At 51.2% G+C, this 25610-nt stretch overlaps 3 protein-coding genes across 17 annotated transcripts in view; all 3 read right to left on the bottom strand.

Annotated features, from left to right (window-relative positions):
• The window catches only part of LOC132416835 (NACHT, LRR and PYD domains-containing protein 2), a 1001898-nt gene that overhangs the window by 559404 nt on the left and 416884 nt on the right, over positions 1–25610 (bottom strand).
• LOC132416583 (leukocyte immunoglobulin-like receptor subfamily A member 6) lies at positions 6684–11867 on the bottom strand. Of its 8 annotated transcripts, none has more exons than XM_059999994.1 (9): positions 11353–11867; positions 11158–11193; positions 10687–10974; positions 10237–10539; positions 9713–10009; positions 9150–9452; positions 9029–9031; positions 6966–7013; positions 6684–6862 (listed from the first exon to the last, which is right to left on the bottom strand). In XM_059999994.1, the coding sequence occupies exons 1-9, from the start codon at positions 11597–11599 to the stop codon at positions 6690–6692; spliced, it is 1698 nt and encodes a 565-aa protein (XP_059855977.1). In that variant the 5' UTR covers positions 11600–11867; the 3' UTR covers positions 6684–6689. The 8 variants fall into 8 exon arrangements, with proteins under 8 accessions (XP_059855977.1, XP_059855980.1, XP_059855978.1 ...); XM_059999997.1 differs by having other exon boundaries at positions 6684–6826; XM_059999995.1 differs by lacking the exon at positions 11158–11193 and having other exon boundaries at positions 6684–6835; positions 6969–7013; positions 10687–11006; positions 11349–11867.
• Positions 15355–25092, bottom strand: LOC132415783 (leukocyte immunoglobulin-like receptor subfamily A member 6). Of its 8 annotated transcripts, XM_059998861.1 has the most exons (14): positions 25044–25077; positions 24849–24884; positions 24382–24666; positions 23932–24234; positions 23409–23705; positions 22848–23150; positions 22526–22570; positions 21377–21490; positions 20988–21063; positions 20864–20901; positions 20587–20639; positions 20334–20342; positions 19640–19792; positions 19167–19562 (listed from the first exon to the last, which is right to left on the bottom strand). In XM_059998861.1, exons 1-14 carry the CDS (start codon positions 25075–25077, stop codon positions 19419–19421), a joined length of 1890 nt encoding a protein of 629 aa, XP_059854844.1. In that variant the 3' UTR covers positions 19167–19418. The 8 variants fall into 8 exon arrangements, with proteins under 8 accessions (XP_059854846.1, XP_059854845.1, XP_059854848.1 ...); XM_059998867.1 differs by lacking the exon at positions 20334–20342 and having other exon boundaries at positions 19640–19804; positions 25044–25092; XM_059998860.1 differs by lacking the exons at positions 20334–20342; positions 22526–22570 and adding an exon at positions 22190–22240 and having other exon boundaries at positions 19640–19804; positions 20988–21030; positions 21377–21484.

Here is a 25610-nt window from a genome sequence, read left to right as displayed (position 1 = left end):
GTGGATTACTGTAGCTTTGTAGTATAGTCTGAAGTCAAGGAGTCCGATTCCTCCAGCTCCGTTTTTCTTTCTCAAGACTGCTTTGGCTCTTCAGTGTCTTTTGTTTTTCATACAAATTGTGAAATTTTTTGTTCTAGTTCTGTGAAAAATGCCATTGGTAGTTTAATAGGAATTGCATTGAATCTGTCGATTGCTTTGGGTAGTATAGTCATTATCAATGTTGATTCTTCCAATCCAAGAATATGGTATGTCTCTCCATCTGTTTGTATCATCTTTAATCTATTTCATCAGTGTCTTATAGTTGTCTGCATACAGGTCTTTTGTCTCCTTAGGTAGGTTCACTCTCAGGTATTTTATTCTTTTTGTTGTAATGGTAAATGGGAATGTTTCCTTAATTTCTCTTTCAGATGTTTCATCATGAGTGTATAGGAATGCAAGAGATTTCTGTGCATTAATTTTGTCTCCTGCTACTTTACCAAATTCATTGATTAGCTCTAGTACTTTTCTGGTAGCATCTTTAGGATTCTCTATGTATATTATCATGTCATTTGCAAACAGTGACAGCTTTACTTCTTTTCCGATTTGGATTTGTTTTATTTCTTTTTCTTCTCTGATTGCTGTGGCTAAAACTTGCAAACCTATGTTGAATAATAGTGGTGAGAGTGGGCAGCCTTGTCTCGTTCCTGATCTTAGTGGAAATGATTTCAGTTTTTCATCATTGAGAATGATGTTGGCTGTGGGTTTGTCATATATGGCCTTTCTTATGTTGAGGTAAGTTCCCTCTATGGCTACTTTCTGGAGAGTTCTTATCATAAATGGGTGTTGAATTTTGTCAAAAGCTCTTTCTGAATTTATTGAGATTATCATATGGTTTTTATCCTTCAATTTGTTAATATCGTATATCACATTGATTGATTTGCGTATATTGAAGAATCCTTGCATTCCTGGGATAAACCCCACTTGATCGTGGTGAATGATCCTTTAAATGTGCTGTTGGATTCTGTTTGCTAGTACTTTGTTGAGGATTTTTGCATCTATGTTCATCAATGATACTGGTCTGTAGTTTGCTTCTTTTGTGACATCAGGGTGATGGTGACCTCATAGAATGAGTTTGGGATTGTTCCTCCCTCTGCTATATTTTGGAAGAGTTTGAGAAGGATAGGTGTTGAGTCTGCTCTAAATGTTTGATAGAATTTGCCTGTGAAGCCATCTGGTCCTGGGCTTTTGTTTATTGGAAGATTTTAAATCACAGTTTCAATTTCAGTGCCTGTGATTGATCTGTTTATATTTTCTGTCTCTTCCTGGTTCAGTCTCGGAAGGTTGTGCTTTTATAAGAAATTGTCCATTTCTTCCAGGTTGTCCATTTTATTGGCATGGAGTTGCTTGTAGTAATCTCTCATGATCCTTTGTATTTCTGTGGTGTCAGTTGTTCCTTCTCCTTTTCATTTCTACTTCTATTGATTTGAGTCTTCTCCCTTTGTTCCTTGATGAGTCTGGCTAATGGTTTATCAATTTTGTTTATCTTCTCAAAGAACTAGCTTTTAGTTTTATTGATCTTTGCTATTATTTCCTTCATTCCTTTTTCATTTATTTCTGATCTGATCTTTATGATTTTTTTCCTTCTGCTAACTTTGGGTTGTTTTTGTTCTTCATTCTCTAATTGCTTTAGGTGTAAGGATAGGGTTTTTATTTGAGATTTTTCTTGTTTCTTGAGGTAGGATTTTACTGCTATAAACTTCCCTCTTAGAACTGCTTTTGCCGCATCCCATAGGTTTTGGGCCATCGTGTTTTCATTGTCATTTGTCTCTAGGTGTTTTTTGATTTCCTCAGTGATCTCTTGGTTATTTAGTAGTGTATTGTTTAGCCTCCATGTGTTTGTATTTTTTTACAGTTTTTTTCCTGTAATTGATATCTAGTCTCATAGTGTTGTGGTCGGAAAAGATACCTGATACAATTTCAATTTTCTTAAATTTACCAAGGCTTGATTTGTGACCCAAGATATGACCTATCCTGGATAATGTTCCATGAGCACTTGAGAAGAAAGTATATTCTGTTGTTTTTGGATGGAATGTCCTATAAATATCAATTAAGTCCATCTTGTTTACTGTATCATTTAAAGCTTGTGTTTCCTTATTTATTTTCATTTTGGTTGATCTGTCCGTTGGCGAAAGTGGGGTGTTAAAGTCCCCTGCTATTATTGTGTTATTGTCGCTTTCCCCTTTTATGGCTGTTAATATTTGCCTTATGTATGGAGGTGCTCCTGTGTTGGGTGCATAAGTATTTATAATTGTTATATCTTCTTCTTGGATTGATCCGTTGATCATTATGTAGTGTCCTTCTTTGTCTCTTGTAATAGTCTTTGTTTTAGAGTCTGTTTTGTCTGATATGAGAATTGCTACTCCAGCTTGCTTTTGATTTCCATTTGCATGGAATATCTTTTTCCATCCCGTCACTTTCATCTGTTTGTGTCCTTAGGTCTGAAGTGGGTCTCTTGTAGATAGCATATATGGGTCTTGTTTTTGTATCCATTCAGCCAGTCTGTGTCTTTTGGTTGGAGCATTTAATCCATTTACATTTAAGGTAATATTCGATATGTATGTTCCTATTACCATTTTCTTAATTGTTTTGGGTTTGTTATTATAGGTCTTTTCCTTCTCTTGTGTTTCCTGCCTAGAGACGTTCCTTTAGCATTTGTTGTGAAGCTGGTTTGGTGGTGCTGAGTTCTCTTAGCTTTTGCTTGTCTGTAAAAGTTTTAATTTCTCTGTCAAATCTGAATGAGGTCCTTGCTGGGTAGAGTAATCTTGGTTGTAAGTTTTTCCCTTTCATCACTTTAAATATGTCCTGCCACTCCCTTCTGGCCTGCAGAGTTCTGCTGAAAGATCAGCTGTTAACCTTATGGGGATTCCCTTGTATGTTATTTGTTGCTTTTCCATTGCTGCTTTTAGTATTTTTCTTTGTATTTAATTTTTGATAGTTTGAATAATACGTGTCTTGGCATGATTCTCCTTGGATTTATCCTGTATGGGACTCTCTGTGCTTCGTGGACTTGATTGACTATTTCCTTTCCCATATTAGGGAAGTTTTCAACTATAATCTCTTCACATATTTTCTGAGTCCCTTTCTTTTTCGCTTCTTCTTCTGGGATTCCTATAATTTGAATGTTGGTACGTTTAATGTTGTCCCAGAGGTCTCTGAGACTGTCCTCAATTCTTTTCATTCTTTTTTCTTTATTCTGCTCTGCAGTAGTTATTTCCACTATTTTATTTTCCAGATCAGTTATCCATTCTTCTGCCTCAGTTATTCTGCTCTTGATTCCTTCTAGAGAATTTTAAATTTCATTTATTGTGTTGTTTATCATTGTTTGTTTGCTTTTTAGTTCTACTGGATCCTTGTTAAACGTTTCTTGTATTTTCTCCATTCTATTTCCAAGATTTGGGATCATCTTGACTATCATTACTCTGAATTCTTTTTCAGGTAGACTGCCTATTTCCTCTTCATTTGTTTGGTCTGGTGGGTTTTTACCTTGCTCTTTCATCTACTGTGTATTTCTCTGTGTTCTCATTTTGCTTAACTTACTGTGTTGGGGGTCTCCTTTTTGCAGGCTGAAGGTTCATAGTTCCCATTGTTTTTGGTGTCTGCCCCCAGTGGGTAAGGTTGGTAAGTGGGTTGTGTAGGCTTCCTGGTAGAGGGGACTGGTGCCTGTGTTCTGGTGGATGAGGCTGGATCTTGTCTTCCTGGTGGGCAGGACCATGTCTGGTGGTGTGTTTTGGGGTGTCTGTGAGCTTAGTATGATGTTAGGCAGCCTCTCTGCTAATGGGTGAGGTTGTGTTCCTGTCTTGCTAGTTGTTTGGCATGGGGTGTCCAGCACTGTAGCTTGCTGGTCGTTGAGGGGAGCTGTGTCTTAGCGTTGAGACGGAGATCTGTTGGAGAGCTCTCACCGATCGATATTTCATGGGGCCAGGAGGTCTCTGGTGGTCTCTGAACTCAGCTCTCCCACCTCAGAGGCTCAGGCCTGACACCCGGCTGGAGCACCAAGACCCTGTCAGCCACACGGCTGGAGTGCCTTCAGAGTTGGGGAGGCTGGCCTGCAGTGGCTGTCCTTCTGTGCTGCACCTGAGAATCACCAGCTTCTTCCTTGTTTTGCCCCAAAGGCAGTGTGTTTCACAGAGGAAAACAGTAGCCTTGAAAATAGTCAGAGCTCTGCGATGGCTTTTTCTTTTTTCCTTTGTGTTTAGTCTGGTTTCACTTGCTCCCAGGGGGCCACGTGCAGAGGCCTCGCACCTGGCTCTTCCAACTGGAGTTCCTAGTGCGGAATCGGTTTTGTCTTTTCTTTTGTTGATCTGTTGTATGACACTGATTGATCTGTGTATGTTGAACCAGCCTTGTGACCCTGGCATGAATCCAACTTGATCATGGTGTGTGATTCTTTTTATGTGTTGTTGGATTCGGTTTGCTAATACTTTGTTAAGCATTTTTGCATCTATATTCATCAGAAATATTGGTCTGTAATTTTCCTTTTTGGCAGTGTCTTTGTCTGGTTTTGGGTATCAGGGTGATTGTGGCTTCAGACGATGCCTTTGGGACTGTTTCCTCCTCTTAGTATTTTGGAAGTGTTTGAGAAGGCTCAGCGTAAGATCTTCTTTTTATGTTTGGCAGAATTCTCTCATGAGGTCATCCAGTCCTGGGTGTTTGTTTGCAGGGAGGTTTTTTTGTTTGTTTTAACATCTTTATTGGAGTATAATTGCTTTACGGTGGTGTGTTAGTTTCTGCTGTATAACAAAGTGAATCAGCTATGCATATACATATATCCCCGTATCTCCTCCCTCTTGCGTCTCCCTCCCACCCTCCCTATCCCAGCCCTCTAGGTGGTCACAGAGCACCGAGCTGATCTCCCTGTGCTATGCGGCTGCTTCCCACTAGCTATCTGTTTTACATTTGGTAGTGTGTATATGTCAATGCCAGATTCTATTTCAGTCGTAGTGATCAGTCTATTCAAAGTTAACTATTTCTCCTCGATTCAGTTGTGGTGGGCTGTATGTTCCTACAACGTGTCCATTTCTTCTAGGTTGTCCAGTTTGTTAGCAAAGAATTGTTTATCGTATTCTCATGAGTTTTTGTATTTCTCTGGTATCAATTGTTATTTTTCCTCTTTAAATTCTTATTTTGTTTAGTTGGGTCCCACATTGTCTGCTTTTGAATTTGATGTAATGAAGTACACTCTTATAGTTTTTCTTTACTTACTGACCATCAGGCTTGAAAATTGATCTGTATTATTGTAGCCGTTTACCTTTGTGTATTTTTCTGTCATATAAAATTCGGTTGCATATGTATAACAGTCCATTCGTTTTTGGTGAGATCTGTTTCTATGATTTTGTCTAATGTGAACGACCCCTCTGTCACAGTTCTCCTGAATGTATACTCATGGTTTTGTCCACCTTTTCCCTAAGTTATGTAACTGTGGGTCAGAGCTGTGTGTCTCTCCTTTTAACCGATAATTGTTATTTACTCCCCAAATTGACTGAGGCAGTTAGTACACCTACCAGTAATGTACTGGGACTTAAAGTGCTCAGTGTTTTCTCCCACAACTGATATTTCCATTGTTTTCTCTTTTGCCTCTCATGGGGACGGACTAGGATGCAAAGGCCTAGGACTAGGATCATTTCATGGAAACCAGGGCATAAAGCTGAGTGGAAACGATCTACTCGCGATGCTTTATATAAAGGACATGTCTGTGTGTATCGGGGTCATCACTGAGCTGTGCCCCAGCTGGGTCAGATTGGGCACGAAGAGAGGTTTTTTTTTTTTTTTTTTGTGGTACGCGGGCCTCTCACTGCAGTGGCCTCTCCCGTTGTGGAGCACAGGCTCCGGACGCGCAGGCTCAGCGGCCATGGCTCACGGGCCCAGCCGCTCCGCGGCATGTTGGATCTTCCCAGACCGGGGCACGAACCCGTGTCCCCTGCATCGGCAGGCGGACTCTCAACCACTGCGCCACCAGGGAAGCCCGAAGAGAGGATTTACACTGAAGAAAGAGACAAATGCCACACATCTGGGCTTTTTACACAATGATAAATTCCTAAGCCCGCTTACCAGCACAGCAGCTGGCTGTCACTTCAAACGCCACGGTGTTCCTTCACACTAATGGTGTTTCTGGAGAAACTATACCCGGTGTCATCTGACAAGGAGAGAAGGGCTTGAGGGGTCCAGAGAGAGTTAGGGAAGAGTTTTGGATTTATCTGTTCGAAACAGGACCCCAAGTTCACCCATTTATTCAGTTACTTAAACGACATTCTGTTTCTGACTGAAGGAATGGAGGTCAATAACACACAGCAGCCAATGTGGAAATTTAAAAAAACCCAAATATGTTACATGAAAGTGGGCCAGAGCATGAAGGTGTGTAAGGTGTGGACACAGACCTGCCATGTGGGATGTGCCTCACGTCACAGGGGTGAGAGTGGACGGGGCAGTCAGGGAGAGTCATCACTGGTGGGGAGGGTAGGCACCATGGTTATCCGAGGCCCAGTCCTCCACAGGGACTCCCGGGCCTTCTCCTGCACCCACACCACGTCTCTCCCTCCCTGGTCAGACAGTTCACACAACACGTGCTGCAGATTCTCTTCCAGAACCTCCTGGGCACATAAGGTCGTGACAGGGCTCCACCACTCGGGACGGTGCACGGTCCCCTCTTGTGTTCAGCTCCTGGCTGCATCTTGGGCTCCTCCGTGGCCGTGTTGAGCCTGAAAGAGCAGGATCCCGAGGCCCAGCAGGACTGAGCCGGCCATGCCCATCCGGATGAGGTTCTCCACTGTGTAGTCTTGCGGGTGTGAGGGTAGGGATTCTGAACAAGAGATCACACGGTCAGAGCAGATCCCAGTCACCCTAGACTCCAGGATGTCCACCCAGGGAACCTGCCTCTCCTTGACAGGACATGACCCTCGGAGCCCAGCCCCATATCTGAGTGATTTCATCACCCGTGGGATCTGACTTGTTTTGTGGCGGGTGGATGGTGTCAGCTGCTCATGAGAATTGTAAAGTGAGGTTGTGAGTGAGGAGTTGGGGAGACACGAGCCCTTCTCCTGGGTTCTGTGTCCTCAATGCCTCCAATTCTCATATTACAGCTTCTACACAGTTCCTTAATGAACCCTTCCTCTAATATGCCAGGTTCCCTCTGCTCTCCTCATTGGATTCTCTCAGCCGCCATGTGTTCTTTGAATTCAGAACCTGCTTTGGAATCACTTTGGAACAGAGTTGGCTGTGACCCCGGTGCTCAGGATCAGTGAGAAAAGTGGTCTCTTAAGACAGAAATAATTGAGTGCTGTGTGTTCTGTGTTCAGTCTGAGATTGAACCCTATAATCTTATTCTCCTACTTCTGGGAATTCCCACTGGTTCAACAGCTGAGGACCCAGGATCCAGTGATGAGACTTTGGAGTCAGGGGCCATTGAATGTCCTCCTCTCTGGAGGCCCACTGTGTCCCCTCATTCATTACTACCTCAGACATTTCTGGGGACAGAGCCCTGAGCTGACTGAGTCAGAGAGGACAGGGTCAAGGTCCCTCACCTGAGACTGCGAGCTCCAGGGGGGCACTGGCGTGTGACAGCAGGTAGGGGTTACTGCTGAGTGAGCTGTAGCACCTGTAGGTCCCATTGTGGGTTGAGGTCCCACAATGACGTCATGCATGACGCCAGTGACGTCATGCATGAGTGACGTCATGCATGAGCCCAAGATGCCATTTAATTGAGTGACGTCATGCATGAGCCCAAGATGCCATTTAATTGAGCGCCTACTGTGTGCAGGCTCGTGCTGGGGTCTGTGCATTCATCTCCTCTAACCCACCCCACCCATTTTACAGATGAGGAAACTGAGGCACAGAGAGGGAATTCACCAACCCCAGGTGACCCAGTCTGGAGGTGGTAGAGCTGGGATTGGAACCCAGGGCTGTGGGCTCCCTGAGCTGTCCTCCTGCCGCGCCCCGCCCAAGGTGGACACCAGCTTTGTGCTCTGGGGGCTTCTCATCTGCAGGGGGGCCAGTCCGAGGGTCTCATCTGGAGCCGAGGGTCCTTCCTTGTTACCCTCCCCTCCCCCACCACAGCAGGGACTGGGGGAGGGGCCGGCTGTGTGCGGTGGACTCTTCATCTTTCCCTCCCGCTCCCCGTACAATGCCACCACCACTGCGGCACTGGGGACAGGCCCCCATACAGTCACATCCTCAGGGGCCTCCCTGTGAGGCCTCCTCTCCTGGGGGGTCAGAGCCAGAAGTCAGAACTGAAGGAAATCTAAGCTCCGGGCCACGATTCTTTGCCTTTACACTTGGAGAAACTGAGGCCCAGGCAGGGGAAGGGGGTCCAAGTCATTGTCGCCAGAGGTGCGTGAAGTAAGGCCATAACTGAGCCCTGCCCCCCTGGGCCCAACACCATGTCCCACAGACCCTCACTCACCCGTCTGCGGGCCTGGCTCCGTGGGGGGAAGGACCGCAACTTCAGAGCCTCCTGGGGGTCAGGACAGGAGGTTAGGGTTGGGAGCTGCTTCTCCCCACGTCAGCCCACTGCTCCTCCCCCAGGATGGGCCCCGAGGGGTCATTCCCTCTCCATGACCCCCACCCTTCATCCACCAGCCTCACAGCTCCTGGTGCCTGTGGTCACTCCAGCATCTCTACCTGACTCCCAGCCCCCCCTGGGACACAAGCTGTGCTGAGATTGGGTCAGGATTTAGAGCAGCTGAGGACCTCAAGGGACAGGCCTGGGGCCAGGTGTCCACATATTGGGCAGAGGCCCCAGTGGCTCACCAGCTCTTGAATTGGGCCCTGTGTGTGGGTGGTGGTGTCCCCAGAGGATCCTGGGAAAACGCCTGTAGTTGGGTGAGGGGCTGCGGCTTCCCTGGGATCCCCCCTCTGCTCACACTCTGGTGCTGTCTCTGCTCTGGGGCTGCCCTTGGCTTTCCCCCTCCTCCTATCTGAGAAGTCTGGTGACGGGACGTGAGAAGCAGCAGGTACGGGAGGGCCTGGTTTCCCTCCGTCCCTCTGCAGGCTGGACCCCCTCCAGATCACCCTCCCTTGACTCTCCTTTGGAGCCCCCCTCACTCCTATCCTAGAAAGGGGGTCACCTTCAGAGCTGACAACAGGGACACAGAGGGGACAGGGCTGGGGCCCCTCACCTGAGACCGCGAGCTCCAGGGGGGCACTGGCGTGTGACAGCAGGTAGGGGTTACTGCTGAGTAAGCTGTAGCACCTGTAGGTCCCATTGTGGGCTGAGGTCACGGGACTCATGGAGAATTCGGCCTGGAAATGCCCACCTCGGTACTTTGATCTAAGACGCAGTGGGGACTGGGCTGCCCCCTCCTTGGACAGAAGGAAAGTTTCCTTTGTGCTCCCTGACTGACACAGCAGGGTCACGTTCTCTCCTGAGGCCACCACGGGGCCTGGCTGCACCGAGAGGGAGGGCGTGTCAGGGAACGAACCTAGAGAGAGGAAGGGGGGTGAGGGGCTGTCTGCCCCCTGGTTCCGAACTGCGACTCAGCAGGGCCTCCCTGAGGCCCCTCATCTCTGTCTGTCTCTGTTTTCTCCGAGTCTCTCCCTCTCCCTGCCCACCCCCGTCTCTCTGTCTCCCTCCCTCCCTCCCTGGGGACCCCTCACGCCTGGTCCCAGCATCACCAGCTGGGGCTCCCCCGGCAGGGCCTGTGCAGAGTCTGGGTCCCTGACTGACCCGCTGGCTCCTCACCTGCCACCAGGATGTCCAGGGGGTCACTGGGGGCCGACCACTCGGAGGAGAGGTTGTGTCCACCGTAGCATCTGTACCGGCCCGCGTGGGTGTTGGTCACCGGGCCCAGGGGGAAGTCGGCCTGAGAGAGCCCAGCCTGGGGCTGCCGGCCAGGGCTCTGGGGGAGGGCCTGTCTCCCCTCCTGGGACAGAGCGAATCTGTCATAGCCGACGTCAGAGCGACACTGGAGGGTCAGGCTCTGTCCAGAGGCCACGACAGGGCCCTGCAGGGTCAGGAGGGAGGGCTTCCCAGACACACCTGGGGGAAGACCAGCCCTGGGCTGTAGGGGCTGGTTCCTCCCATGAAGCCCCTTCTCCCATCCTGGTCCCCAGGCCTCACTGTCGCTCACACTCTGTGTCTCTGTCCTGTGCGCCCTGCTCCCCCCTCACCCCACCCTCTCATCTGGGACAATCCTGGGAGAAAAGCATCTAATAATCTGTCTCGTGCCTCAAAAAGTACGTGAGGCCAGGGTGGGACCGCCTCACCTGGGACCAGGAGCTCCAGGGGGTCACTGGGGGCCGACCACACCTGGGGGGTGTCCCTGTAAAAGCCGTGGCATCTGAACGTCCACCTGTGGCTGGGGGTCACGCGACCCACGGGGAGCAGGGCCTGGGTCTGCCCACGGGGGCCTCGCTGTGCATCCAGGGTCCAGGAGGACTTGGGTTCTCCTTCCTTAGTCAGAATGAACCCGTCCAGTCCCTGCTTTGAGCGACACTGGAGGGTCACGTTCCCTCCCGAGGTCACCACAGGGCTCGGCAGGGCTGAGAGGGTGGGTTTCCTGTGGGCCCCTAGGAGAGAAGGAGGGAGCTTGTGAAATGGGGCTCACACGCCCCTTTCCTTCTCCAGGGCTGGGCTGTGAGAGGGACAAACCCCTGAGAACAGACCCCCTTCCTGAGGGCAGAGCCTGAGGCTGGGACCCCCGAGTGTCCTCTCACCTGTCACCACCATCTCCAGGGGGTCACTGCTCTCTGACCAGCCAGTGGGGCTGAGATAGTAACAGTGATATCTCCCTGCGTAGTCCTGTGTCATGTGTGAGATGGAGAAGAAGTTGCCCTTGTCCGCGTGCTCCAGTGGGGCCTGTCTGTACCAGGGAGGTGAGCTTCCCTCTTTATGGAAACGGAACACCGGGGCCACCCAGGTCCCCTGACACCAGATGGTCACGGGGCTCCCCCAGGGGATCACAGAGCCTGGCTCAGCCCAGATGGTGGGTTTGGGGAGGGTGCCTGGATGGACATCAGAGGTTGCGTCACAAGACATCCTCACCCCCAGGTCCCCAGCTCTCAGCCGCCAACCTCCCAGACTCCCCCTCCTTCAGCCCAGAACTGCTGTTCCCCACTCCATTGCCTGGGGGTGGCCCCTTGTCCCCATGATCAGGAGGGAGGTGGGACACCTGGGGACAGACTCACGTGCCTGCTCCTGGGTCCTCAGGCCCACACTCAGCCCTGGAAGAGAGACCCCTGTGAGAGGTGCGCCCTGAATCCTGAGCAGCGCCTCTCCTACTCGTGAGCCTCCTGAGTCCTGGGGTCTCCTGACAGAGCAGCCTGGCTGTGGGGAGGGGTCCGTCCCTGGCTGGGGCTTCCCCTCCCCCTCCTCCATCTCACCGAGGCAGAGCAGGGCCGTGAGGCTGGGGGTCATGGCGTCTCCTTCCTGTGGTCCAGGCGGTGCAGATGGAGGAGACCACGGTGCCCTCAGGACGGAGACCCAAGGGTGTGTCCACTGGGAGGCTGGTCCTCCGCGGCACGGGGCTGTCACGTCAGCAGCCCCAGAGGAAGGGGAACTGCCCCTCCCCAGGAGCCTGGCTCTCATTCCCATGACAGACTCGGTGTCTTCCTGAGACGCCCCTTCCATATAAGGGTGACCCAGGCACGTCTTTCCCTCTCAGAGCCTCCGCGTCCTCAGCTGGTCCATCAGCAGGTCCCTGTGGGGTCCTCACCATGGACAGGAATCACCCAGGCCCTGGCAATGCTTCAGGGAGGTTGCAGGTTCCTGCTGCACCGCAGAGCTCAGATCAGCAGAGACACACGTTTAACATCTGCCTACAGCTCCGTGGAGGTCAGTGTGGCAAAGAGCACAGAGGAGAAGTTCGGGGCAATAAGGAAGGAAACATGCCAGGTCCCCTGGCCCCAGAGTGTGGGTTTGCTTTCTGTCTCAGCCCCCTTCAGGGACTTCTCCCTTTTTCTTGAAACAGCATCCACCCCACCTTCCTGGGAAGAAGCCCCTGAGTCGTTCCTGCCTGCTCGGTGGCCCTTGATCCTTGGGCATTGTCTCCTTACTGTATGCTCCTGTCTTCACTTTTATGGGACAGAGAGTGGGTCAGTGCTCTGACTTGGGGGACGAAGCTGATTTAATTTAAGTATTCCTCGTCATCCTCCCCCCGTGTGCCTTGACCCCTGAAGTTATGTCTCTGAGCCTCAGTTTCCTCGCCTTCAGCATGTTGTTTGGACCCCACTCTTCAGACAGGTTGTGGGCTCAGTGGTGCCAGGACATGGGTGGGACCCAATATTGGTTAATTTCTAACCAGTATGAGAGGGTGAAGGTGTCAGACCCCACAGTCAGGATGGATGACTGATGTGCCCACTCACGACCCCCGTCTGCTCTGACACTGAGAAATGCTACTTATGGTGGGGTTTTGTTGTTTATTTATTTTTGGCTGCATTGGGTCTTCGTTGCTGCGCGCGGGCTTTCTCTGGTTGTGGCAAGTGGGGGCTACTCTTCGTTGCAGTGCGTGGGCTTCTCATTGCAGTGGCTTCTCTTGTTGCAAAGCACGGGCTCTGGGTGTGCGGGCTTCAGTAGTTGTGGCTCATGGGCTCTAGAGCTCAGGCGCAGTAGTTGTGGTGCATGGGCGTAGTTGCTCCACGGCATGTGGGATCTTCCTAGACCAGGGCTCAAACCCGTGTCCCCTGCATTGGCAGGTGGATTCTTAACCACTGCGCCAGCAGGGCATTCCCGCTACTTATGTTTTTTATGAAATACATAGGCATGGTCTATTATAGGAGAAGAGAAATGCCAGTTTCTTAAATGGAGAAGGGACCACAACAAAAAAAAGAGGTGAAAGCTTAGTGACTACCAGTGCCTGAGTCCAGCAAGTGGTCATTAGAATAGAGGTTTCCACCTCTGTGTGGAAGGACAAGGACCTGAGGTCCTCACAGGCAGGGAGGGGTCAGGGCTTCAGGTCAAGGTTGGAATCGGTGTTGCCCCTCCACCTCGTTTGTGGCCAGGCACTGGGATATCTCTGCCCACTGACCCATCCCCGAGGTCAGCACTGAGCTGTGTCCTCTGTGTGGTTGTAAAACAGCTTCAATTCATTATAATTGTACATGGATATCTGTCCCACCTGTGAGTGTGAGGCTCACTTGGGGTCATCTCTGCCAGGTACATGCCTAGTCAGATGCTGAGTTTGAGAGAGCGGATGCTCTGGGGCAGGGCAGCCACAAGAAGTCACCCATTTCATCTCTGAATGTCAGGACAGACCTGGGAGAAACTCTCTATAGAAAATCACGTGTCTGGGAGCTGAGCATTAGGAATGAACATAAGAGATAAATCCTAATACTGAGAAAAAGTGCTAAGAAGACTATCTGCAGAGCTAGTAACTTGTATTATCCTATCCAAGGAGATAGAATACTAGGAATATATGAAACATTTTAATTTAAGCATGTTTACACATCTGAAAAATTGAAGAAGGAAAATAAATTCTGGAAACAGCAAAAGGGATTATACTGCAGAAGTATATAGGATTTTAGCAATGAATTAGGCAAACACCTTACAGGTAAAAAATAATACTTTCATTAATACACTCAAGATATTCTTTCCATCAAGGAGAAGATACAGCTGAAGAGCCAATTATGAACTTGGAATACAATAGTGAGGAGTTTGTTTAGGATGCAGTACGGAGAGACTGGAATTAGAAAGTTGAGGTAGATGAGGAGTAGAAAGAACAGGGCCCATGGATATCGTGAATTTCAGAATGAAATCAGTGAGGACAATGTCTGCGACAGTATGAAAGGCCAATTGTTGGTCTTTTACAGAGATGTAGCAAGAACTTACAATTGCTAGGGTGCACGTGTCTATACGTGAAATGTGTCTTGCTATTTCGCAGCAAAGGGAAGGAAATTGAAGGGAGAAAACGCCAAAAGATATGGGGAAATACAGTCAAGGAATTAACTGTCAGTGAGGCCTTCTATACTCACCCAAATTATCATTAAGGGGCAAAGGTGAAGGGGTCAGCAGGGGAGAAATGCATACATGTGAGAGACTTGGGCGTGTCCGACCTGCTTGGACTCACATCTCCTATGTTAAACCTTCATGTCGGGCTCAGCATGTCTCCCACAACTGATTATGCCTCTGTTTTCTATTTACGTCTAATGTGAATGTACTGGTGTTTGGGCATCACAATTCCACTGAAACCGTGGCATAAGATTGAGGTGGAAACTACTATGACCTACAGAATAGAAGGACCTCAGGGTCATCTGCGAGGTGCCACAGTTGGCTCATTCTTGTGAAAGTTGATGCTGTTCCCAACTGTGTATCCAGTGCATTCAAACGGGCATCTTGAAGTTGGGCATGAAGGGAGTACTTATCAAAGCAACAGATAATGTACACAAATCAGAACACTGAGAAAAAGGGATGTTTTCATAGAGCTGGTTTGCCAGCTCACCACCTGGCTGTCGCTTCAAACACCTTGCGCCCATTCATAAATTTATTTATTTATTTATTTTTGGCTGCGTCGGGCCTTCATTGCTGCGCACAGGCTTTCTCTAGTTGTGGCAAGTGGGGGCTATTCTTTGTTGCAGTGTGTGGGCTTCTCATTGCGGTGGTTTCTCTTGTTGCGGAGCACGGGCTGCAGGTGCGTGGGCTTCAGTAGCTGTGGCACACGGGCTCAGTAGTTGTGGCTCACGGGCTCTAGAGCACAGGCTCAGTAGTTGTGGCACACCGGCTTAGTTGCTTCATGGCATGTGGGATCTTCCTGGATCAGGGCTTGAACCCCTGTCCCCTGCATTGGCAGGTGGATTCTTAACCACTGCGCCACCAGGGAAGTCCACCTCGTGCTCATTCAAACTGATGGTATTTTGGCAGAAGCTCTTCCGTGTATCATTTTAGAGGGGAATAAGCCTTGAGGGGGTCCAGAGAGGGTTTTCGGAAATGGTTTTGGATTTATGTGTTTTAAACTAGACCTGAATTTCACCCATTTACTCAGTTGCTTAAAACATTCTGGTTCTAGGCTGAAGGGATCGAGGTCAATAGCACACACCAGTGAGTGTGGAAATTAGAAATAAAGCAAAATGTATTACAAGAAAGTGGCAGAGCATGAAGGTGACTTCAGGTGTGGACCCAAACCTGCGATGTGGATGTAGCCTCAAATCACAGGAGTTAAAAAAAAAGGGGAGTAGTCAAGAATAATCAATAATGGTAAGGAGGGAAATTACCACACTTTAATTACGGAAGAGTCTCTACAGCAAGAACCCAGGCATTTCCTGCATGCCAGCATTGATACCCTGTGAAATTCTCAGCAGACAGTTCCCTCAATTCATACTGCAGATGTGCCTCCCAAACCTCCTAGTCATACAAGGATCGAACTCACCGAATGGTGGGTTTGTTCCCTCTGTTTACCTCCTGGCTGCATCTTGGGCTCCTCCGTGGCCGTGTTGAGCCTGAAAGAGCAGAATCCTGAGGCCCAGCAGGATTGAGCCGGCCATGCCCATCCGGATGAGAGTCTCCACTGTGTAGTCTTGGGGGTGTGAGGCTAGGAACTGTGGAAAAAGAGGTCACAGGTCAGAGCAGACCCAAATCACCCCAGGATCCCTACATGTCCACTCAGGTCACCTGCATTCCATTAACAGGTTGTGACCCTCGGAGCCCAACCCAAAATTGAGCATTTCTGCTACTCATCACTGTTGGCGTCTGACTTATTTTGTGATGGACTGAGAATGTCAGTTACCGCTGAGAACAAAAAAGACAGGGTATGGGTGAGGAGATGCAGAAATGCTTAAGTAATCTCTTTGATCTTGAATGAGTCTCTGGAACTAAACATGCCAGTCCCGGTACCTGGAGGTGAGCATCTCCAGTGTCTCATTTGCATCTAATCAGGAGGCAAAGATGAACACGTGGGGTTTCAATTTGTCCTGAAAGGATGTGGACCTGAAGTGTCAGGGTTGCCCTTATGGCCTCAGTTTCCCAAGATGTCACTCCATAGCCGTCCCCAGACTGGTCGCCGTCAGCCCAGACCTCCTCTTCTCCCCTCAGGTGATGGGGGTGGTGGTTGTGGAGCTGCAGCAGGAGGTGTGGGGACAGCTCACTCACCTTGACCTGGCCCCATAGGCCCCGACACAGCCCTGGGCTTCTATGTAGCAAGAACACATACAACAACTACAACATAAAGGGGTAAGAATAAAGAGACCTATAGATTTGTAAGGGTTCTTCATTTCCCTTGAAGAGGTAAAATACTAGCTCTGTCTTTACTGTGTAAAGTTAGGTATGTACCTGATAATCTCTAGAACAGCCCCTTCAACAGCAGTCAAAGACTTACAGTTACAGCACCAATAGAGAAATTAAAATGGTATGCTAAAAATGTTTTTAAATCCCAGGAAAGGGTAAATAGAAGAACAAGAAAGAGAGGGGACAAAACTTGAAAAAATAAAATGACAAACCTAAATAACAGTGTTATCAGTAATAATATTATATGTAAATGGGCGAAACACAGCAATTAAAAGAGCTTGTAAGATTGGTTTAAGAAAACAACCACCACCTACACTATGAAGTCCATAAGAAACTCACTTCTTTTTTTTTAAAATAAATTTATTTCTTTCTTTATTTTTGGCTGTGTTGGGTCTTCATCACTGTGCACAGGCTGTCTGTAGTTGCGGTGAGCGGGGGCTACTCTCTGTTGCGGTGCGCCGGCTTCTTATTGCGGTGCGTGGGCCTCTTATCGCAGTGGCTTCTCTTGTTGTGGAGCATGGGCTGTAGGTGCGCTGGCTTTAGTAGTTGTGGCGTGAGGGCTCAATAGTTGTGGCGCACGGGCCTAGTTGCACGTGGGATCCTCCCAGACCTGGGATCGAACCCGTGTTCCCTCCATTGGCAGGAGGATTCCCAGCCACTGCACCACCAGGGAAGTCCCAGAAACTCACTTCTAATATAACATGTAAATAGGTTAAAAGTAAAAGAGTGAACAATATGAATGAACCTTGGAAACATTATTCAGAGTGAACTAAGGCTGACACAGAATGTCGCATTTTGTATGATTTCACCGACACGAACAGCCTAGAGTAGCCAGACTCCCTACGGCAGGAATTTGAATGGAGATGACTAGTGCCTGGTTCTCAGGGGGCATGGGGAGTTCTTGCTTAATGGGTACAGAGCTTCTGTTTGGGATTATGAAAATGTTCTGGAAGACGGACAGTGGTCATGATTGCCGAACATGATAAATGTACTTAAGGCCACTAACTTCGCACTTTAATGATGTTTCAGTGGTGGTGAATATCATGGTGTGTATATTCTACCACATTAAAAAAGTAGAAGGATGAAAAATTACTATGCAAACACTAATCATAAGTAACTTCAAGTGGTTGTATTGTTTCCCTGTCCCACAAATTACCACAAACTTGGTGGATTAAAACAGCCCCAATATATTATCTTACGGCTCTTGGAAGTCAGCAGTATACAATCAGGTCACTGGTATAAAGTCAGGGAACAGGGAGACATTCCTTTACTTCATCTCCATCCAGAACCGGAAGTCTCGAAGGCAGTTGAATTCTATATATTGACCTTGTATGCAGCGATGCAGGAAAACTTTTTAATTAGAGTAGAAGATCTTTACATTATTTTGGATTTTCTGCGAACACAGCTGTGCAGTCTCTTAGTAATACAATATTATTCTTATCCACTTCAGAGCTTCTCGCCTTGTTTTGTTTCACTTACTTGCTTGGTGCCTCCAGGGCCCTGGTGAATACAAGTGGTCATACGGAACATACTTGGATCATTGCCAGTCGTAGACGAAAGGACCTCAGATTCTCACCTGTACAAATGACGTCTAGTGTTGTTAAACGTGCCCTCATCAACGAAAGGGAATTCCCGTCTATTTCTGATGCGTTTTTATTTTCACCAGGAATTTTTGGTATATTTTATCAAAGGCTTTGTCTGCATCTATTAAGGTGATTATTTTTTATTTGTTCTATTAAGGTATTGCATTATGTGATAGATTTTTAAAATTTTAAGTTACTCTATCCTTCGGAAAAAAAACCCACAGTATGGTCATGAAGTAATGTCCTTTTAATGTATCACTACATCTCATTTGTGTACACTTTATTTAGGGATTTCCATCTAAGCTCATGTGAGAGATCTTCCTGTGACTTCCCCATGTATAATTCCCTTGTCAGGTGTTGGTGTGAATATTTTCCTGATCTGATGTGTTGAGGTATGTTTCTTCTTTTTCTGTTCTCGGGAAATGTTTGTGCAATTTGGGTGTGTGTGCGTGTGTGTGTGTCTTTCACGAGTACATAAGTGCTCGGAAGAAATCACCAGTGAAGCCGCCTGAACTGGTCACTTACACGTCGGACAGTGATGACCGTCACAGCATTTGTCTGCATCCCATCACACAGTCGCCATTTCTTTTTTTGGTGAGAACATTTGAGATCTGCTCTCCTCAAAACACTCAAGAATGGGATACAGTGTGATTAGCTGTAACCACCATGCTGTATATTAGATCCCCAGAACTTATTCATCTTATAACTGGAAGCTTGTGCCCTTTGACCAATATCTTCCCATTTCCCCCTCGCTCCAACCCCGGGAACCAGCATTCTCCTATTTCTTTCATTTTGACTTTGTTAGATTCTATATAGTTCAGTCGTGGGTAAGTTTTGATTAGAGTCAATGTATAAGGTGGTAGATTTTCCATTTATTCTTATATCCATTTAGTAAATTGTACACGTGAAGATTTCCATCCCATCTACATTTTCTGTATGTTGGCGTCAAATTTCTCATAATGTTCTGTTACTATCTTTATAACGTCTGTAGGATTTGTAGTGCTGTCTGCAATCCCTTTCATGCTATTAGAAGTGTGAGCCTTCTCTCTTTTTCCCTCGGCTGTGGTGGCTAGGATTCATGAATGTTTTCAAGAATGAGTTTATTTTTTGCCTTAATTGATTTTCTCTACTTTTTGGTTGTCTTCATTATTAGCTACCCTTGTCATTATTATTCCCACCTTCTACCTTCATTTGAAATAATTTGCTATTTTTTCCTGAAGTCTTGGTATGATATGTTAGGTCATCGATTTTTTTAAAGCCTTTTCTAATATATTCATTCATGATTCTTAATTTTCTCATTTCATATGTTTTGATGTTTATTATTTACATTATCATTCATTGAAAACATTTTCCCACTTCTGTTTTGTTTTTTTGTTTGTTTGTTTTTTTTCGTTTTGATTTTGGTTTTCAACTCACACATTGATTTTTGAGCAGTCTGTTGCATTATTTCCCAAACGTAAGGATATTAGTTATCTTTGAGGGTAGAATCAGGTGACTGCCAAAGGGTCCCAGGGGCTCCTGGTGGTCTGTGTTGGGAGTCCAGGCTGTCTGATGGTCGTTAGGTGGTGTCCACTGCGGGCAGGCAGCTCCTGTGCCTTCCGGGGTCCGTGCAGTCTTCCTCCCTGGAGCGTGGGGTCTGGGTCCTTCCTGGGCTAGCGGACGGCGAGAGCAGCATACACGCTGGGCTCTTCTGGGGGCTCCCCTGACTGGGGGGCAGGGGTTGCAGTCTCCCGTCTGAAGGTCGAGTGGTTCAGCTGGGCATAGGTCACATCCTGGGGGGCTTCAGATGCGGCGGCCTGCGGTGGGGGAGAGGGAGGGAGGGTGTGTGGTTGGGGTGGGGGAAGCCTGGGGGCCCGGACAGGATGGGACCCACCTGACCGTCCCTCTGCTCGTCCTCTTCCGCTTGTCTGTCCTTCGTGTCCAGCAATCTCCCCGACAGGGAGGAAGGAGAGGTGGCCACCCCCCGCCTTAGTCTTGATCTTGAGTGGTTCACCTGGGCGTTCGTCCCCTCCTGGGGGTCTGCATCCTGCCTGTTCTGCTGGAGGGAGAGAGTAGGACAGAAAGGGGACTTCCTGGATCCACTGTGATCTCCTTCCGTCAGCTTTCCACTGTGTTGGCAGAGTGATGCTTTAAAACCTTAGGTCAGGTCACTTTCCTGATGGAAACTCCGGGGACCTCCTAACACCTTGGAGCCTCTGGATTCTTTCTACGGGTCTGATTTCAGTATTAACACGTTATCTCCCTTGCACATTTGGCTCCAGCCGCACGGCCATCTTCCTGCAAAAGCACGTCCCTGCCTCAGGACCTTTGCACTCGCTGCCCCACCGGCCATGCACTCTGTCACCTTCTCTTGCTTCACTTTCCTTATCGGGACCTTGCATTCTAGGACGCTACCTGCTTCTTTACATATAGTCTTCTCACCCACCAGGTGAGCTCCCTGCTGCACCTGCAGCACCTACAGGGAGCCGGGGGCATGCGCTCTCCTTGTGCACCACTTTTGCGTGAATGAAGGAAGGGGGGCCTGGGGACTTTCAGGTGATTCACTTATTCACAAATCCTCTTGAGACGTGGGGCTTCTCTGCAACGCCAGAAGGTCAGACAGAGGACGGGGAGCCAGGAAAGGGGACCCCGAAGGAGGGGCCATGAGGTCACAAGGAAGCAGGAGGGGTGGAGTCACAGCAGGACGACCCAGGAAGCCCGGAGGGAGAGGTCAGTGTGGGACGCTGCTGGAGCTGGGATGTGAGGACAGAGACGTGTCTATTGGACTGAGTTTGGCAACAAGAAGGTCTCTGGTGGCCTGGACAGGAGCAGGGGTCTCACCGGATGGTCCAGCTGCACCCCGTCCTCAGGCTGTGTGTCCTTCACGGCAGCATCTGCTGGGGCGGAAAAGGGTGTGTATCGCTTGGTGGGATCCCCTGAGATCCCTCAGGGCTGGAGCCCCCGCAGTGCATCCAGAAGGGGCCACTGAGACCCAGGGGTGAGGGGAAGTGTGGGGTTTCAGTCCGCACCCCCTGAGCCCACCCCTTCCCAGCCTTCCCCTCCCCCCCACAGGTGCCTCCAGAACCCTGTGTCCCCCACCCCGTCCTCTTCTGCTCACAGAGGGCCTGGTCCTGGGCGGCGGCGGCCGGGCAGGAGCTGGGGAGGAGGCGGGCGTGTTAGGGGGAGAATGAGGGGGAGCTGCGGGCGGGGCGGGCCTGGGGGGTTTTCGGGGCAGGAGTTACCTGCTCTGCAGGCCTGTGTCCTTGGGCTCTGGGTCTGCAGCCCCTGCAGGAGGGTGGAAATCAGCCTCGCCCTGGGCTGGGGCAGATGACAGAGGCTCGGCCCTGGGACTCTTACGCCCCCTGCCCCTCACTCGGGATTCAGGAGGAAAGAAGGAGACCTGAACTCATACTTGCGTACATGTTTCAACACTTCATGAGATTGCAAAGGAGGAAAATACCTTAAATTATACATGTCAGCTGACAGTACATGTTTTCTTTCTAGATTTTTGAGTTTCAGACTCTGGACAATCTTTTTCTAAGCTGACCTTGCCCATCTCTTAGGTTTCCCTTTGGCTGGTGCCCTAAGCCCACCACCTCCAGGGGTCTGGGTCACCCTGTTCCCTACTCACCCGACTTCCTGCGTCTGCTCTGACCCCGGTGTCGGACGAGGAGGACGAGGGGCAGCAGGACGAAGGCCACCGAGACCCCGATCAGGACGTTCAGGTACCATTTGAGACCTGGGGCACCAGTGACGTCATGCATTAGCCCAAGATGCCATTTAATTGAGCGCCTACTGTGTGCAGGCTCGTGCTGGGGTCTATGCATTCATCTCCTCTAACCCACCCCACCCATTTTTCAGATGAGGAAACTGAGGCACAGAGAGGGAATTCACCAACCCCAGTGACCCAGTCTGGAGGTGGCAGAGCTGGGATTGGAACCCAGGGCTGTGGGCTCCCTGATGTCCTCCTGCCGCGCCCTGCCCAAGGTGGACACCAGCTTTGTGCTCTGGGGGCTTCTCATCTGCAGGGGGGCCTGTCCGAGGGTCTCATCTGGAGCCGAGGGTCCTTCCTTGTTACCCTCCCCTCCCCCACCACAGCAGGGACTGGGGCAGGGGCCGGCTGTGTGCGGTGGACTCTTCATCTTTCCCTCCCCCTCCCCGTACAATGCCACCACCACTGCGGCACTAGGGACAGGCCCCCATACAGTCACATCCTCAGGGGCCTCCCTGTGAGGCCTCCTCTCCTGGGGGGTCAGAGCCAGAAGTCAGAACTGAAGGAAATCTAAGCTCCGGGCCACGATTCTCTGCCTTTACACTTGGAGAAACTGAGGCCCAGGCAGGGGAAGGGGGCCCAAGTCAGCGTCTCCAGAGGTGCGTGAACTAAGGCCATAACTGAGCCCTGCCCCCCTGGGCCCAACACCATGTCCCACAGACCCTCACTCACCCGTCTGCGGGCCTGGCTCCGTGGGGGGACGGGCCCCAACTTCAGAGCCTCCTGGGGGTCAGGACAGGAGGTGAGGGTCGGGGGCTGCTTCTCCCCACCTCAGCCCACTGCTCCTCCCCCAAGATGGGGCCCGAGGGGTCATTTCCTCTCCATGACCCCCACCCTTCATCCACCAGCCTCAGAGCCCCTGGAGCCCTGGGGTCCTCCTGGCATCTCTGCTTGACCCCCAGCCTGTCCTTGAGGATCTGAGGGCATTAGATCCTCCCAGAGACTCTGAAACTGCCTTGGGGGGGCCTGTGCTCCCTCTGCAGAGAGGCCTCAGTGACTCCCTAGTTGTTGAACTGGGGCCTGTCGGTGGGGGGCTGGGGCCCCCAGAGGGTCCTGGGAATGAGGACAGGAAGGGGGTGGGGCTGACCCTGGAGTCCCCACCTCATGAAACCTTTCCCTTACACCTGCCCTGTGGTCTCCTCTACAGTCGTCAGGTTCCGGATTCCAGGTGAGGTGAGAAGGTGTGGGAGGGGATGGGAGGGCCTCTGAGGGGCAGATGCCCCTCTGGGTGACCCTCCCTCACAGTCCCCTCACTCAACCCCAGCACAGAGTGCTCGGGACAGAGCCCTGAGCTGACTGAGTCAGAGAGGACAGGGTCAGGGTCCCTCACCTGAGACCGCGAGCTCCAGGGGGGCACTGGCGTGTGACAGCAGGTAGGGGTTACTGCTGAGTGAGCTGTAGCACCTGTAGGTCCCATTGTGGGCTGAGGTCACGGGACTCATGGAGAATTCGGCCTGGAAATGCCCACCTCGGTACTTTGATCTAAGACGCAGTGGGGGCTGGGCTGCCCCCTCCTTGGACAGAAGGAAAATTTCCCTTGTGCTCCCTGACTGACACAGCAGGGTCACGTTCTCTCCTGAGGCCACCAGGGGGCCCGGCTGCACCGAGAGGGAGGGCGTGTCAGGGAACAACCCTAGAGAGAGGAAAGGGGGTGAGGGGCTGCCCGCCCCCTGGTTCCGAACTGCGACTCAGCTGGGCCTTCCTGAGGCCCCTCATCTCTGTCTCTGTTTTCTCCGAGTCTCTCCCTCTCCCTGCCCACCCCCGTCTCTCTCTGTCTGCCTCCCTCCCTCCCTGGGGACCCCTCACGCCTGGTGCCAGCATCACCAGCTGGGGCTCCCCCGGCAGGGCCTGTGCAGAGTCTGGGTCCCTGACTGACCCGCTGGCTCCTCACCTGCCACCAGGATGTCCAGGGGGTCACTGGGGGCCGACCACTCGGAGGAGAGGTTGTGTCCACCGTAGCATATGTAGCGGCCCGCGTGGGTGATGGTCACCGGGCCCAGGGGGAAGTCGGCCTGAGAGAGCCCAGCCTGGGGCTGCCGGCCAGGGCGCTGGGGGAGGGCCTGTCTCCCCTCCTGGGACAGAGCGAATCTGTCATAGCCGACGTCAGAGCGACACTGGAGGGTCAGGCTCTGTCCAGAGGCCACGACAGGGCCCTGCAGGGTCAGGAGGGAGGGCTTCCCAGACACACCTGGGGGAAGACCAGCCCTGGGCTGTAGGGGCTGGTTCCTCCCATGAAGCCACTTCTCCCGTCCTGGTCCCCAGGCCTCACTGTCGCTCACACTCTGTGTCTCTGTCCGGTGTGCCCTGCTCCCCCCTCACCCCACCCTCTCATCTGGGACAATCCTGGGAGAAAAGCATCTAATAATCTGTCTCGAGCCTCAAAAAGTGTGTGAGGCCGGGGGGGACCTCCTTACCTGGGACCAGGAGCTCCAGGGGGTCACTGGGGGCCGACCACACCTGGGGGGTGTCCCTGTAAAAGCCGTGGCATCTGAACGTCCACCTGTGGCTGGGGGTCACGCGACCCATGGGGAACAGGGCCTGGGTCTGCCCCTGGCGGCCTCGCTGTGCATCCAGGGTCCAGGAGGACTTGGGTTCTCCTTCCTTAGTCAGAATGAACCTGTCCAATCCCTGCCATGAGCCACACTGGAGGGTCACGTTCCCTCCCGAGGTGACCACAGGGCTCGGCAGGGCTGAGAGGGTGGGTTTGCTGTGGGCCTCTAGGAGAGAAGGAGGGAGCTTGTGAAATGGAGCTCACACCCCCCTTTCCTTCTCCAGGGCTGGGCTGTGAGAGGGACACACCCCTAAGAGCAGACCCCCTTCCTGAGGGCATAGCCCGATGCTGGGACCCCCGAGTGTCCTCTCACCTGTCATCACCAGCTCCAGGGGGCCACTGCTCTTTGCCCAGCCAGTGGGGCTGAGGTAGTAACAGTGATATCTCCCTGCGTAGGACTTTGTCATGTATGAGATGGAGAACTTGCCCTTGTCCCCGGGCTCCAGTGAGGGCTGTGTGTCCCAGGGAGGTGAGCTTCCCTCTTTATCCAAACGGAACTCCCGGACCCCCCGGGTCCCCTGACACCAGATGGTCACGGGGCTCCCCCAGGGGATCACAGAGCCTGGCTCAGCCCAGATGGTGGGTTTGGGGAGGTTTCCTGGAGGGACATCAGAGGTTGCGTCACAAGACATCCTCAGCCGAGGTCCCCAGCTCTCAGCCCCCAACCTCCCGGACTCCCCTTCCTTCAGCCCAGAACTGCTGTTCCCCACCCCATTGCCTGCGGGTGGCCCCTTGTCCCCATGATCAGGAGGGAGCTGGGACACCTGGGGACAGACTCACCTGCCTGCTCCTGGGTCCTCAGGCCCACACTCAGCCCTGGAAGAGAGACCCCTGTGAGAGGTTCGCCCTGAATCCTGAGCAGCGCCTCTCCTACCCGTGAGCCTCCTGAGTCCTGGGGTCTCCTGACAGAGCAGCCTGGCTGTGGGGAGGGGTCCGTCCCTGGCTGGGGCTTCCCCTCCCCCTCCTCCATCTCACCGAGGCAGAGCAGGGCCGTGAGGCTGGGGGTCATGGTGTCTCGTCCCTGTGGTCCAGGCGGTGCAGATGGAGGAGACCACGGTGCCCTCAGGACGGAGACCCGAGGGTGTGTCCACTGGGAGGCTGGTCCTCCCTGTCACGGGGCTGTCACGTCAGCAGCCCCACAGGAAGGGGAACTGCCCCTCCCCAGGAGGCTGGCTCTCATTCCCATGACAGACCCGGTGTCTTCCTGAGACGCCCCTTCCAGGTGAGCGTGACCCAGGCACGTCTTTCCCTCTCAGAGCCTCCCCGTTTTATCTCCTTCGTCCTCAGCTGGTCCATCGGCAGGTCCCTGTGGTGTCCTCACCATGGACAGGGGTCACCCAGGCCCTGGCGATGCTTCAGGGAGGTTGCAGGTTCCTGCTGCACCGCAGAGCTCAGATCAGCAGAGACACACGTTTACATCTGCCTACAGCTCCATGGAGGTCAGTGTGGCAATGAGCACAGAGGAGAAGTTCGGGGCAATAAGGAAGGATACATGCCTGGTCCCCTGGCCCCAGAGTGTGGGTTTGCTTTCTGTCTCAGCCC

This window comes from Delphinus delphis, chromosome 20, assembly GCF_949987515.2.
Source record: "Delphinus delphis chromosome 20, mDelDel1.2, whole genome shotgun sequence".
Classification (NCBI taxonomy): Eukaryota; Metazoa; Chordata; class Mammalia; order Artiodactyla; family Delphinidae; genus Delphinus; species Delphinus delphis.
This window is presented reverse-complemented; position numbering and strand designations above follow the sequence as displayed.